Source organism: Anoplolepis gracilipes, chromosome 4 (assembly GCF_047496725.1).
Source record: "Anoplolepis gracilipes chromosome 4, ASM4749672v1, whole genome shotgun sequence".
Lineage (NCBI taxonomy): Eukaryota > Metazoa > Arthropoda > Insecta > Hymenoptera > Formicidae > Anoplolepis > Anoplolepis gracilipes.
Window position 1 is genome coordinate 2,053,216 of NC_132973.1, and position 15,940 is coordinate 2,069,155.

Here is a 15,940-nt window from a genome sequence, read left to right on the forward strand (position 1 = left end):
ATGTTTCTTTCTAAAACACATTTTACATATAAATAGATCATTTTAGATGTGTTCCATTTACTATATATTTTATCAATATTAAGCAATATTAATATGCAAATTTTGAGATATTTTCTTCGTTCTAGCATTCTTTATTTGTTTTAAATCTATCTTACAATATATCGCGAGACTTACAGGAAACCTTAATGTAAAAGCTATCTTTTTATTACTTTGAATTTAAGTTCTCCATCGGGTGCATACATAAAGGTGACTTTGTATTTTAACGGCTCGTGGTGATATTCCAACTTGTATGATCTCAGGAGCTGTAAAAATAATATCGTTATAATTATCGCTATTTTAAATTGTTAATATCAATTTTTTTTAATTATGCAAAATTAAACTTTTTAAAACAATTAATTAAATAGGTTAGTATAAATAAAATTAAAAAATTGAGAAAAGTCCACTTTAAAAAAATTGAATTACAAAAAATTATTATTAAATTAAATGTTAAATATAATTAAATGACAAAATAAAAAAAAACTGCATACATTAAATTTAGATCAGATGTGTGAAAATGTTCGAGTTAAATTGTTCGAGTTAAAACAAGCTGACCTTATAAAGACACAAGGCTAACAGGTTAAAATGCCGCGCTTATCAAATAAGAAAACTATGTAGAATGCACGCTGCACCTTTGTTAAAAGAACTTGCATCTCGAGATCCGCGAATCGCCTGCCCAAACACATTCGTGCTCCGTAACCGTACGGCAGCGACGCAAAAGGATGCAATTTTTTGTTATCGTCCTTCAACCATCTTGCAGGCTTGAAGGTTTTCGAGTCTGCGATGTAATCTTCCATGTTACCGGTGACAAGTGTGGGAAAGACAACTTGAACCTAAAATTACAATTTATACGTATATATGTATAGATAAATAAAATTTTGAGACTATACATATTCTCAAAACTTTTTATTTATAAAGGTATTATTGTATAAAAAAATAGCATCAAAAAAGTGCTCTATTTTAAGGCAGATGTAAAATTTTGACAGAGAATTGACAGAAATGTGTCGTGCATGATAAGATAGCGATGATCTTTACATGTAGACAAATATTTTATATAATTGAATGCGATAGAGAGAAATGTTAAAAAAAGAGATCTCACATACTCCTTTTGGAACTTTATAGCCGCAAATAACAGTGTCGTTCTGCAACGTTCTGCCGTTTCCGATAACAGTGGAATATACCCTGTAACATCCGTGCTCTGAAATCTTTCTCATTTTTTAATTATTTTTTAAAACGTAACTAGATGATTGTCATAGACGAAAATATAAAGTCCTGTCATTTAGCATTGAATTATTATCAAAATGTGTTTAATAACGTCGTTTAGTATTACCTAAACACCTCGCGTATAAAAGCTTTCATATAAATCGCTTGATCCAGATGACTCGTTGTGAGAGAAACAGAAGGATCCGGCAGTATCTGCAGTAGCTCCTGATGTATCTTCTCTTGTTCTTCCGGTCTAGTCGCCAATTGATATAATATTGAACACACCGCCATTGATATCTGTAATTTATTATATATACGTGTGTTTGTGTGTAATATATTTAATTTAACTATTTAATATCTTTATACACATTTAATTTATAATAACATACAATGAAAAGAAACATGCTTTATCTTTAAACATCTAATCATGCTGCGTTTAATTTATGATAATTGCCATTACACCATAATTAGAATTACAATATGCACCATATAATTTTATAATGTAATTACAATTTATAACTTTGCGCTACTTGCCGTATCAATGCCGACTAATATTAGATCGAGAGCGAAAATATAAGCTATCTTAGGGTCGGTCTCCTTGGCTAAAATTCGTTCCACCAGCGACAAATCATTCTCGTTCACGGCTTTCTTATTTTTAAGCCTGACCATCGCGGCGTCGATGTACTTCATACATATCCTGAAATAGAATATAACATTAATCATTGTTATAAAAATTATTATCATTCGTTAAAAGTAGTTGTAAATAAAATTAAATTGCAAAAAAGTTTTTATACAGTTTCTTATTTGATTTCAATTATCTCTTATGCAATTTCTAATTTTTTTCGAGACTCATGTGTGCCGTTAGTGACTTGACAAAGTGTCGAAAAAAAAGGATAGGAAAAACTTCGTTTTTACATGTCTAAATTCTAAATAAATATTATGCTTCGCAAAAATAAAAACGACGGATCTAACGACTTGGCGATCTCGTGAAAAAGTAATTCGCGAAACTTTAAACAGGTCGAAAATTCATCTAACTTTCCAGAATAAAACCCTCTGCCCATTCTTTATTTTTCATCAGTCTATCTCTTTGTAGGGACTTCTTACTCGATGAAGTAATTCATATTGCGCACGTAACGGCTCCATAAGGGCGTAGGGATATATCTCCAGTACGGAGCTTTAAGCTCGAGCGTGGCCACATTTCTAAGCGCGAACTTGGCGGCATCAATTATTTTTTGCGGTTCAGAATCCGGAGACAATGCCTCGCCTAAACATCCGAGTCTGACGTCGAGTGCCACACGACCTATACCTGTACAACAAATGTTTAATTCATAGTATGTAGCAAATACCATCGTAAGCGTCATGTACGTTTAAGAATGCGTTCTTGAGAAACTCAGGTTTTCCCCAGTAAGTAAGAGAGAGGCTTTTAGATAAATTTTTTTCTTAGTAATAGACTGGATGCTCTTTCACGTAAAATGTGAAACATTAGAAATCAGCATATGACTAAGTATACACATCCTGAAAACAAATGGAAAAGAGAAAACACAATATCAAAATATCGTGTGTATATAAAAAATTGCATAGATAAAAAATCAATGCGTGAATAAAAAAATATGTAATTTTAATTTTACATATAATTTAAAAAACTCATTATTAGTGTAGAATTTCTTATTATGTAAGATGTGCAATGAAATTGTAAGTAATTCAATACTATATATAAGATAAAAACTAACATTCAAGGGCCCATTTATGTATTTCGTTGTCGAAATCACCGGGCAGTTCGCCGTCATCTCCTTGAATTTCCTCGATTCTGCAACGCATCGTAGATATTGTGTATGTAATTGATAAAAAAACTTCATTCATATAGTCGCCAATAAAGATATCGATTTTATTCCCTATTCTCTCACCTTCTTATGAAATCTCCCGTGACTATTTCGATTGGTGCTATATATTTTCTTATAGTCTGAGGTTGAAGAACAGGTTTTTGGACGCGCGTACGAAATTCCTTCCATTGCTCGCCGTGTCTAATGAGAGAAAAAATTGCATGTGATCAATTTAAAATTAAAAATAAACAGGAAAGGTCCGCAATCAAAATCATTTATCGATATTTCACTGAAATGTTATTGGTCTACTTAAAAAAATTGAGAACATATCAAAAAAATCGAAAGTGACTATATCGTATTCTACGCATATATTTATGTATATATATATATATATATATATATATATATATATATATATATATATATATATATATGGATGAATTTGGTATTAAAAATTATTTTTTAATAAATGCGGATATTTAATAGCTGTACTATGTTTACATGTAATACTGACTTATTTAAAATAAATTGAGGTCAAGGTTGATTTTCAAAATCGAAAGTATCTATATCGAGACTGTATATATAGATATATGAACACACACACACACATATACATACATATAATGTATATATATATATATATATACATAAATATATGCGTTATATATACATTATATGTATGTATATGTGTGTGTGTATGTTCATATATCTATATATACAATCTCGATATAGATACTTACGATTTTGAAAATCAACCTTGACCTCAATTTATTTTAAATAAGTCAGTATTACATGTAAACATAGTACAGCTATTAAATATCCGCATTTATTAAAAAATAATTTATATAATTTATATAATTTATATTAAAAAATAATGTATATATATATATATATATATATATATATATACATTATATGTATGTATATGTGTGTGTGTGTGTGTGTGTTCATATATCTATATATACAGTCTCGATATAGATACTTTCGATTTTAAAAATCAACCTTGACCTCAATTTATTTTAAATAAGTCAGTATTACATGTAAACATAGTACAGCTATTAAATATCCGCATTTATTAAAAAATAATTTTTAATACCAAATTCATCCATCAACAAGTAGCGTATTGTTTTATAGTTTTATGTCAGGTCAACTATAAAAATTTTATTATCATCGTACATATATGTCAAGAACTATAAGTACATATCAATTGAAGAAGCTAATGAAAATTTTATTTGGTTTTGTTAGCCTCCATTGTTCATTGCTTATTTTTTTGGCTTCGAGAATAAAAAATCAAAAAAAATTGAAGTTTATTAGCTCATTGTTATTCTACTTACACGCCAACGACGCCAGGCAGCTCGCCGAAGAAGTCCTTGCGCACGACACTCTTATAACGTACCAGACAGGGCATGGCAGGCCTGAAGGGTGTCGGTCCCTCCTGCCGGTACACTTTCTCGATCTCGTCGGCGTCGTAAACGAAAAGCAAATCGGGTCGTCCAATTAGGCCGCTCAGCCGCACGATCTTGCCATAGTCATCGTAGAACATTTGCGAAATCTTTGCGACATCCGAGATCTGATACTGACCGATCAACGGCAGCAGTCGCCAAGCATTGCCCAGGATCGGTATTGGTCGCGGGCCTGGCACTTCGTCGTACGATTTGATGTGCGATGTAGGTGTAACCGTCGTCTGAGATGGTGAAACATTAGGACACTCGGACACGATCGTGCCATTGCATAAATCACTTCGAAGAACGATCCTCTGACGTGATGGTTCACGAGGTTGCAATAGACGGCATCGTCTCCCGGAGATTCGTAAAGGCGGCTTTGTTCTAAAAAACCTAGTTTATTTAAATATCTCTTCTCAAATATAAATTAAAATAAAATAAAATATTAACTCTTGTAAAACATCTTTAAATTTTTTTCAATACTTCAGTAGTTATTTTTTTTTACTGTACGATGATATCTTGATAGTTATCGCGCGATTAATTTTACTAAATTTTACTAAGCTACTTTTGGAAATTAAAAGAAAATATTAACAAGCGATCGATTTTTTAAGAATAAAGATCTGATATTTTACAAGAGTTAATATTTTATTTGATTTTAATTTATATCTTAATTTATATTTAAGAAGAGATATTTAAATATCTCGTGTTTAATATGAAAGAGGGAATAAAAGAAATATATATTTATTTATTTATTAGAGTAATTGAATGATTCTAAAAATTTTGTAATTTAAATTGATATATGAATTACTTAGTCTCAATTAAATATGCTTTACACAGATATTGTAATTCAGTTCGATAATTGAATATGCTAGTCTCGTACGCATTTTAAGTTACTTTTTTTTTACTTTATCTCATTATTTCTTTTTATATTGTTATTATATTGTAATTATATTGATTCTCTTTGTGAAAAGAGAACACAAAAAATTAGGTAAATTATCTTGAATAGAAATGAGATATGTGCGTGACTAGATTTAAAGTCATTCAATATCCAGGAACTTGAAATACCATACATTAGAAATGAGATTTGTGCGTGACTAGATTTAAAGTCATTTAACATCCGGAGACTTGAAATACCATACATTAGCATAAACAAATTTACATATAGACAAGAATTAAACAATGCAAAAAAAAATTTTTTATTATTTCATCAAACAAAATCTTATTTATCTGTTATTATAAATTATTTCTTAAAAGATTTAGAAAGAGAATTAAAAAATTTAGAATTAATTTAGAATTATCTATCGGTCATGCTGAAGTATTAGATCTGCATGTGCGACTTTTCTACGGCGCGAAACATAATTAATGATAGAAAATTGTGGAAAGTCACTCTTACGCGAAAGGCATTTCACGCATTGAAATCACTTGGGAGAAAGAAAATTTCAATTTATTTCATTATCAGCACTTTCCACGGAATCTCATATGGCATTTTTAATTATAGAAACAATATTATCACAATTATCTGCACAATCAACCCCCGTAAATCAACTGTTCGTAATTTTAGTCTATAGGCACACCTCGTAACGCCGAAGGGTAGCATAGTGAAAATTCGCCTTTCACGAAGATCGAAATGCAATTTGATCTAGAATTTTTGTCGACTAGCGACGTCTTTTTGCACTCATATACAAACTTCTAGAGTGATAAAAGGCAAAAAGGGACTGTTAATGCTAACGCGTTTCATGGATGCACCGTTACTGAAAACGATGCGCGCTCGCAGCAAAGAAGAAGGTCGCTAGACGCGATCTAAGGCGTGAATGTTCCCCTCCCATTGATGAAATTGCCCCCTTCCTCTATAAACTGACCCAAATCAAGGATAAATCTGGTTTAACGCTTTGTTCTCTTTTAGGCCTTTTTCATTTCTATTTTCTTTTACTCTTTTTCCTCAAAACAAAGTTATTAAAGATTAAAGAAAAAAAAGTTTTTACGTACATATTTCCTTTTGTGTCATATTGTGTTTGCATCAATTCGGTTGATTTGTACATTAAGTATAAATATTACAATAATATTACATATGTTTTCATATATCACATATATGCTACATGTGAACTTGATTAAAATAAAAATATAAAATATTAAAAATCTCTCTCTTTTTCTCTCTCTCTCTCTCTCTCTCTCTCTCTCTCTTTCTCTTAAGAAAAATATAAAAACATAAATTTCCAAATATATACTTGCATTTTATTAATATTATTTTGTTAATTACTATAGAATTACTATAGAATTATATATTAATCTTATTTTTTCTTTTCTGAATGGAAAGAAAGATATAATTAAGGAGCGATCATATATGTAATTAGAAATTTTGCTGAAGATAATTCTTGTCAATTTATAAATTTAGTTAATTTATGAATTCAGTTAATTGGAATTTTAATCGAAGTTAAATGTTATATTAATATCTGTAATTCGGAAATATGTGTAATCATATCCTTAATCCAGCCAATTTATATAATTATAAAATCACAAGATTAATCTAAAAAATGTTATATAATTATCTGTAATTAACAGTTATATACATCTGTAATTATCTTATCAATTAATCTTCTGCCAAGAGAAAAAAAAATATTAGGTAAAAATATTGTTATAAGAAAAAAAATTATTTCGTCCATCGTTTAGAGATTATAATTAAGATATCTCTTACTTTAATAAAATATATTATTATTCTTTTTAATAAAAATATCTAAAAATTAAGTTTTTAATAGTTTTAATAACTATATTTTCTTATTTCTATTAATTTCAATTTTTTCCGAATAATTAAATTTTTTAATTTTTCATAAATTATAGCAATGAATTTTGATTATAACTTTATTTTATAAAAGTATATGTATAATAATTAAAATTCTTTTATTTTATCATATTACTTGTCTTATTATTATATAGTAAATTCATCTCAATTCCTGAAATTATTTTGCATGCGAGCAAACATAATTCTATATATATATATATATATATATATATATATTTTTTTTTTTTTTTTTGAATACTACACTATTAATTTTATTAGAAAATCTTGCTCAAATTTTGATTTTTAAACAAATATGTATATATTGTATTTATATTATAATAATCGATAAAACAATACATCACATATATATATATATTACCTTATTTAAGATCTCGCATATTCCACGGATTAATATATAGTTAATTTTGAGAACCAGAAATGTATAATTACGATAATAAGAGGAAAGTGATAATGGAGAGTGATCATAAAGTATAGATGTAAGGCGAGTTTTTTAATTCATCAATCGCATGATACGCAAATGCAGCACGTGTTGCATTTACACATCGTGCAATTCATCACTCGATGAATTAAAAAACTCGCCTGATTTGAAAATCTTATTTGCGCGACACATATACTATATACTGTCATAGAGCTTATAGCTTTATGACTACTATACTTATGGCGTAAGGTAAATAGCGTTTAATTGACCAATCAAGACGAAGGGAGCAAAGATTTCTTTATCCTGATTGGTCAGTTTAATGTTACTCTACGAGTAAGATTTTCGAACGCACTCTATCCATGACGACAATGCAAGAAAATGCAAGTTGCAATCATAGGTCACAGATGATTGCGCGCGTCTTCAAGTAGTGGAAGATGCTGTACGATGTATCCCGCACCGGACCTTCCTTACGTCCTGTCAGAACGTGAGGAAATCAATACAATTTTGTATAGACCGATCAACTCGACCCAACGAATAAAGGTACGGTGTTATGATAAAACATTTTCTTTGCATATAATACATCAAGATTAAGCGAGGTTAAGCCCGATTGTTAGTAGGCGTAGTACACAATAATACATCTGTCAAACTGCGGTGCTAGAACTGTCACCTGATTTACGTCAAAAATCTATTGCCGTCCATAATAGAGGACGATAAAAATAACTGTATAACAGTATATTTTTAGTTTCAGTAATTTTTTTCTTAAATAAACCTACTTTCGAGATTTTATATTTTTTTATATATATATACGAATATAAATAAACACATTTATCTCTCTTTTGACTTATTGTTTATATATATCCTATTGTATATTTATATAGTATTACATAATTATGATAGAATTATTCTCCTTCAATATGAATAATTACGATAAATACGAATAAAATAAAATTGTCAAAATAACTGTTTTTTTTCTTTCAATTTTTTACTTGTTTTATTAGTATCACATTAGGATATTTAGTTAATATTATATATATATATATATATATATATATATATATATATATAAAATACTAATATATTAATTACAGTACACATGTTTCAACGCATCATCAAGTTACATTATACTGGGCTCTACCAGTGGCAGTGTTTACGTATTCTCCAGAGAACCATGTTCATTTTTGCAAATAATACCCTTATCGGTAAATAACAATTTGACTCATTATTTATTTATTCAACAAGATTTTATGTCTTCTTTAATATATATGCATACAGTGATTGAAAATAATAATTATAATTAAATGTTTATTATTAAAATAACGAGATTTGTTTTGTTACAAATGTATCATTGCAATATAAAATTAATTAAATATTATACTAATAATTAATTCTTGTCTTTTATTAGGAGGGTGTCGTTTCGCGTGTGGCGATATCACCTGATGAGAAGAATGTAGCATTAGCGACAACTCGTGGTGCAGTTTGTGTAATGTCACTGAAATCTAATCCTCAACTAATAGCTATATCTATGGAACATATGTACGAACAAATTACTTGTCTCTGTTGGAATAATAATAGCACTGATATATACGTAGGAGATGCAGCTGGCAAGGTTTCTGTTATGGTATTATCTATATTTGGAGTAAGTTTATAACTTTCTATAATAAATAAAGTGTACTAAAGGATTAATATTTTATATAAATAATTTAACATAATATAAAATTATATATAGATCAATTATATATAGATACAACATATAACAATATATATATTTACAATATGTGATATAATTTATATTACTGTCATAAAAGATATTTAATTTTTGTGCATTATATATTTGTATTTATATATTTATGTCAATTAATACATTATACATTTTTTTGTATAATTTTCAGGTTAATGGAATGTTTCAAACGCCGACCTGTACACTGATGAACTTGGATTCTAGCATTGTACAGTTAAACTTCTTCTCGCCTCTGCTCCTAGTTTCTACATTGGCACGCTGTTACATCTGTGACACAGTGCAAGAGCAATATAAACAGATAGGCAACAAACCGCGAAATGGCGAATTCGGCGCGTGTTTCTACAAGATACATGAGAATATCGCTTTGAACCTGCAAAAGGAGGAGAAAAACATTAATGATACACGTGGCGCATTTAACTTGATTTCCGACAATGACAGCAACATTCTAGGCGAGGAGAATCACGCAAAGATCTTTTGTGCTCGACCCGGCTCGAGATTATGGGAAGTATCAGCTGATGGGATTGTCGTGAAGACGCATCAATTCAAGGAGGCTCTGGCCATTCCCCCGATAGTGATATTTCGATCAGATGGCACTCTAGAATCTAGTCAGAATGAAGAGACGGAGCGCGAATGGTCACCACAATCCATCAACTTCTCGCATTTGTTCGTGATCGCGCGCAGATATTTATTTTCCTACACGAATAGCGGCGTGTATATTGTTGATCCTATCAGCGCGACTGTGTTACTGTGGAGCAACGAGTATATAAATATCGCCATGACCGCGGTCGTGGACGATCAAATCTACCTGATGACCTGTGATAGCGAATTTCATTGTCTAGCATTATCGTCGCTCGATAGTCTGATATTGCGATTGTATCGTCATGAACGGTATAACGAGTGTTTAAATGCGTGCTTTGTATATAGATCGCTATTATTAAAAGTCAATACTAAGGAGATTGTCGAGCTGTTTGAAGTGGAAGATCTGCCGCGGGTGTCGCGAGACGAAGAAGCGCTGGCGTTGCTGCGGCCATTGATAACGCTTTTGCAAGGTAGTAATAACAGACCAGCTAAACTGGATTCCGGAATCGTAGTCGTGCATTCTGAGAACGGGTTCACAAATAGAAAAACTTATGGCTGCGAAACAATGTCCGCGTTGCAGTCTCCCGAAACTTCTAGCGAAGATTCATCCGAAATGCAAATAATGTCTGGAAAAGATCGGCACGAAAATCTTGCACGAGAAGGTACACTTGAAACGACTTCAGCGGATGTACTCGATTTAGATGAGGAAGCGTTTGGAAACGTCAAAGATGATAATTGCGAAAATGTTCATGATCCACAACAAAATGTAATGCACAGGGTGCAATCTGACTTGCAACCGATCTACGATCTGGCAAATAGCGTCAGACCTAGCATGTCGGAAAAAGAAATCGAGGAGATTATTTTAGAAACGGACAAGCTGATGAGAACTATTAAGGAATCCTATAAAAGCTCGCCTGGACTTCAGAGTTTTATTTACGAAATTACTCGCGCCGCCGAATTGCACTACTATAATACTTTCTTGGAAAACGCTTCCGTTCAGTTGCTTCACTCCACCAACAATGATTTAATTGTGCGACAATTCGCACGAGCCTTCATTCAGATCAACTCGTCAATCTATGCCAGATGTAGTTGCGGTTATCCCTATCCGATGGATAAGCCAATAGACCCAAAATTCCTGACAATCGGCGAATCCTTAATCAAGAGGTACGCAGACTTTGATCTGTCAAAAGAATGTAGCAAAATCTGCGACCAGGTACCTTACATGTGGCGCGAATATCTGGCTATCCGCATCGAGCGACGTAATACATTAGACGACGTATTGAGACAGTGCCTTCAGACAAGGGACAAGATTGTGTTGTCATTTCTTTTGCCAGCATTGAACGAACAACAATGGAATTGTATCAGTATGTGCCTGAGCGAGATCGAGGAAGGCACTTGTTTGTTTTGTGCGATGCCTTTAACTGAAAAACCTGATTCCAATATACTCATAGATTGGAGCGGTATTGCCTGGGAAATCATGAAGAGAGAGGGACCAGACGAGGCTACAGCGTTCCTGATTAAGTTGGAGAGCATGATGCCAAATGTTAATTTAGACAGAAGGTATTGGACAATCTCTAAATATCAAAAAACACTCTTATATTTGTCTATATTATCTGCAGGATATAATGAAAAAGTAATTTGATCCTAACATTAGTATCTTAACAAGTTTTTGTTTATTAGAAAATTTTTAATAGAAAAGAATAACAAACGTTTTGCGTATTGTATTTAATCATCTTGTAAAAAAAATTTCACAGAGTGTTCTTGATCTAATTGTATTTTTTTTAAAACTGTGAATATATATTATACGATATGAATGAATAAGATAAACATTTTAAAAATAAATTTTACATATGTAAGGTAAATAATAGATGATTAAATAATTTTTAATGTTGCTTTAATTATTCAATTGAAATAATGTGTTTATGGTCAAAAGCACTCTGTAAAAACAAGTAAATTAATTAGCTAAATGTAACGGCTGTATACATAAATATTAATATTATTATATGACATTTCATTATAGTATATTCCAGTCTATCATATTTACAAAAATATTGCATCACCGTGGTTTGAAGAAATCAATCGATTTCAGTAAAACTAATCAATTATCGTCGGAATTCGGTACAATGTGCTCGCCACAGGTAAATCTCATTATTCTATTTCTATTATAAAAATAATAAGTTCTAGACTCTAGACAAAAGATGAAAATCTAAAGACATCTAAGAATTATCTTGAAAATTTAAACATCTTTTACATGATTTGAATATACAGAGTGAATCACATAATTTAATCTCTCTCTCTCTCTCTCTTTCCCGATTATCTTCCCTTTAAAAAATTTACTAATAAAAAATGTGGCTAATTCTTGTATTTTTCACAGACGATTTTGTGGATTTTAAAAAATTACATAATTCTAAATAAAAAAAAAATTAAATTATTCTACAACAGTAGTGGTCAAAGTTATGTGATACACTTTGTTAATTCTTAAGCAGCTTAAGGAACTCACGGGAGAATGTAATCAAGAAATAACAAATCTTCATTGCCACAGGTGTGCGATCAGCTGACGAAATCTCTCGAGAAAGATTTAAGGCGACCGATAAATAAAAATGTGTTTGGGACGGGCGCTCATCATTGGGGTATGCGTCATCAGATTAAAACGTCGATGTGCCCGTGTTGCACATTATCATTACAGACGCCGATTTTACTAGGTAATAATGGAATCGCGATCTTTCGTTGCGGTCATGCCTATCATGTAAATTGTATGATAGAGAGAAAGCTCACTAGATGTAATCTTCATTAGCAAATATTGTAAATACGAGTCAAATAAAAAAAACGTTACACATGCATTGTACAAGTTTCTTAAATTAAATCTCTCTTCATATATATATATATATATATATATATATATATATATATATATATAATTATATGTTTTTGAATTTATTATCTATCGCTTTCTTATATATTTATTAAAGTTCTCTTTCTCTGGCAAATATACTTGGATTTATTATCTCAGTACATTCAGATATCACAGTTGGAAATTGAACAAACGAGTTTTCACAATCAAGTTTCTTAAATTAATTGTAAGAACAAAATCGCTATGATACAAAAATACTATTGTCACCTCGATAGAGCGCATATATCTTTTAAAATCACCGGATCTTATGTATGTTATTAAATTTTTTTTACTTGCAATAAGATAATGCTATTATTTACAATTTACAATTAATTATAGCTTCTCATGTACAAAGAGTTGTCAGATATGTATATGTGTACAGTATACAAAATCAAAATTTCCTCGCGTGATTCCTGACGCCGCTTATTAAACTTTTGCGAGAAATTAGGAAAAGGACAGATGTACATCTATATACATTTACATTAATATTACATTATTTGTCTTGTCACTTACCTTATTCGCGACGTTATTGAAATTTTTTAATAATTTTTTAAAAATTTATTTTAATTACACGTATATAACGTGTAAATTTTGTATATTGATCTATTGTACATATAAAAAACTTGCAACTAATCTTTAACATGCTTAATTCTTTGGCTTTGTAAAGTATGTTATTTTTAACTAAGTGGAAGCTTAAAATCTTAATTATTCATAATTAAATTGATTCATGCGATTTTTAATGTAATACTACACATGTTATTGTTGCAACATATTTTATATGCTTTTCAGCAGTAGATTGTCTCTTCTATAAACTAAAAATCTTATAGCAAGACTTCTAAGATAGATTTCAAAATAGATAATCAAATGTCGACATATGTATCCTTATATGGAATAAATTTCGTATAAAAAATTACAAATCTGGATATAACTGGACTTTCATTACTATTTCTATAAACATATCATGTATCCTAATGCAATAGCATCGGACAGATTACTATTTTTAGATTTATATTTAAATGGAATTACACTTTTTAAGATATATATATATATATATATATATATATATATATATATATAAAATTATTAATTTTAGAGAGAAAAAAAATATTTACTAATAAAATTATTTTTTGTATATCGGTATCACAGTTCAAATTGCAATAATATGCATATAAATCGTTTCCTGACTAGAAACTGTTTCTCTTTTATATAATCTAACTTTGTACGCATACTTCGTCTATAAAATCATTTTGCATATACCCAAATAACCAAGCATGATTAATCATATTGATTAATCATATTGATTAATCATATTGATTAATCATATTGCTGTCATGTTACCAACAATTGTATTACTGTCAAGAATTGTTGGCAACAGAATAACAACCTCACAGACAGTTGGCTATCTGAGTACTTATAAAAAAAGTAAAACGTTATAGAGCAGACATAAAATATTGATGAAATATTTGTGGCTTACACTTTGTCTCTGAGTTTTCATTTCTAGATATATGTTAGTTGAAGCAAGATATAATCTCAACTTTACGAGACCTTGAGCGAAATATTGATTGTACGTTCGTAGACAAATAGATATTTCATCTTTTTTTTTCAATGGATATCATGAAAGTATCATGACTTACGTGATTTGCATTAAATGTGCGTGTCTGTCTTTGCATAATATCGTGGAGAGAAATAAGAGATATATAATGAATTACAATAAATCGCAAGATATTAAAATAATCAGGATAGTTCCACGCGTTTCTAAGAAATTTTACAATACATTTTGGAAGCAGAAAGCATTCTTCTCGGAATGTATAACTATTAGTTCTATGCTTCCATACTTACTAAAAATCGAGATCGCGCAATATTTAACATTTTTGATATTTTATAAATTCATCAATTGCCATTAAATCGAGCACTAATTACACCAATTAAATTTTTCGTAAAATAAAATACTGTGCTTTAAATAGTGGCAATAGAGAAAATGTAGACGATGACAGATCATCGACACATTTTCTCTCGATATAATATTTTTCTGATAAACAGTTATAATGATATCACGAATTATATAAAGAGAAAGCACTTTGTAAGATGATTTTAACACGTTGTTCTCTCTGCTGTGCAATTATTTTAGCATTATTGTGTTATTTATATATTGTCAATATATAATTGTCAAATGTTATTTTAATAATAATTTGTGTTTACGAATTACGGAGAAAATGAAAAGTTAATGTTATACGCGTTAAAATATTCTAATGATACACATACACAGTGGACAACGTATTAATATAATATGCAAAATAATCGAGAGTTGCGATTGTACATTAAATCGTTTATAAATAAATATATGTGTCGTTTCTCTCTTTCTTTTTAGAGATTATCATGAAAGACATTAAATAGAAAAGTGTATTTTTTCACGAAAAAAAGTGCATATATCCGTTCATATTTTACGTACGCACAAAATAATACGCTTAAAATTAAATATAATTATAAATGTAGAGTTGCTTTTTTTGTGTTCCACTTACCCATTATTACGTCCATATACATATCTCTCCCAGGCAACCTTATTCTCTTTTTCTTTCTTTCTTTCTCTCTCTATCTCTCTCTCTCTCTCTCTCTCTCTCTGTCTCTCAAAAATGAGAGCGATTATTATTACGCAAATAAAATGCTACGTGAAATCAAAGGTATGACAAATAATCGCAATAGTGACTTAATAGTACGCCGACGAAATGGTTTGCGGTTTCTATCTGCGATTTGGTTGAACACTTCTCTTGAGGCATAATATCATATAATGTGCATTTAGCACATACACATAAAGTTTCTAGAAAGTAAAAATTGATAAATATGCGTAGGAATAAATTATGCGGACGGTTGTATTCGTGTGATCAATATACAAAATCACGCACAAAACATCAACAATAGAATTCTAAATTAATAAAGTTATCGACATATAATTATTATAATACAGACAGGTTTTGTGTGGAAACATTTTATGGCAGCACAATGTAAAATTCTAATATTGA

The 15,940-nt window shown here is 30.1% G+C and overlaps 2 protein-coding genes across 3 annotated transcripts; one reads left to right on the plus strand and one right to left on the minus strand.

The window, feature by feature from the left end:
* Positions 1-53: 53 nt before the first annotated feature.
* Positions 54-6,260, minus strand: Cyp301a1 (Probable cytochrome P450 301a1, mitochondrial). 2 transcript variants are annotated; one of them, XM_072890200.1, is made up of 10 exons: positions 6,076-6,260; positions 4,394-4,894; positions 3,144-3,260; positions 2,970-3,046; positions 2,344-2,545; positions 1,774-1,936; positions 1,367-1,536; positions 1,140-1,218; positions 669-869; positions 54-302 (listed from the first exon to the last, which is right to left on the minus strand). In XM_072890200.1, the coding sequence occupies exons 1-10, from the start codon at positions 6,096-6,098 to the stop codon at positions 195-197; spliced, it is 1,641 nt and encodes a 546-aa protein (XP_072746301.1). In that variant the 5' UTR covers positions 6,099-6,260; the 3' UTR covers positions 54-194. The 2 variants fall into 2 exon arrangements, with proteins under 2 accessions (XP_072746301.1, XP_072746302.1); XM_072890201.1 differs by having other exon boundaries at positions 55-302; positions 4,394-4,885.
* A 1,822-nt stretch (positions 6,261-8,082) lies between these two features.
* Pink (WD40 repeat domain-containing protein pink) lies at positions 8,083-12,897 on the plus strand. The gene is made up of 6 exons (XM_072891641.1): positions 8,083-8,256; positions 8,805-8,915; positions 9,119-9,352; positions 9,606-11,593; positions 12,054-12,171; positions 12,576-12,897. Exons 1-6 carry the CDS (start codon positions 8,161-8,163, stop codon positions 12,825-12,827), a joined length of 2,799 nt encoding a protein of 932 aa, XP_072747742.1. The 5' UTR covers positions 8,083-8,160; the 3' UTR covers positions 12,828-12,897.
* The last annotated feature ends 3,043 nt before the right edge of the window (positions 12,898-15,940 follow it).

Bases quoted from the DNA above. Each gene is read 5' to 3' on its own strand.
- Cyp301a1 (XM_072890200.1), bottom strand. From the start codon at position 6,098: ATGCTACCCTTCGGCGTTACGAG. The intron at 4,895-6,075 runs GTGTGCCTATAG...TAAATAAACTAG, and splicing joins CTACCCTTCGGCGTTACGAG to GTTTTTTAGAACAAAGCCGC. The intron at 1,937-2,343 runs GTAAGAAGTCCC...ATTCTATTTCAG, and splicing joins AATATGAATTACTTCATCGA to GATATGTATGAAGTACATCG.
- Pink (XM_072891641.1), top strand. From the start codon at position 8,161: ATGTATCCCGCACCGGACCTTCCTTACGTCCTGTCAGAACGTGAGGAA. The intron at 9,353-9,605 runs GTAAGTTTATAA...TATAATTTTCAG, and splicing joins TGGTATTATCTATATTTGGA to GTTAATGGAATGTTTCAAAC. The intron at 11,594-12,053 runs GTATTGGACAAT...ATTTCATTATAG, and splicing joins AATGTTAATTTAGACAGAAG to TATATTCCAGTCTATCATAT.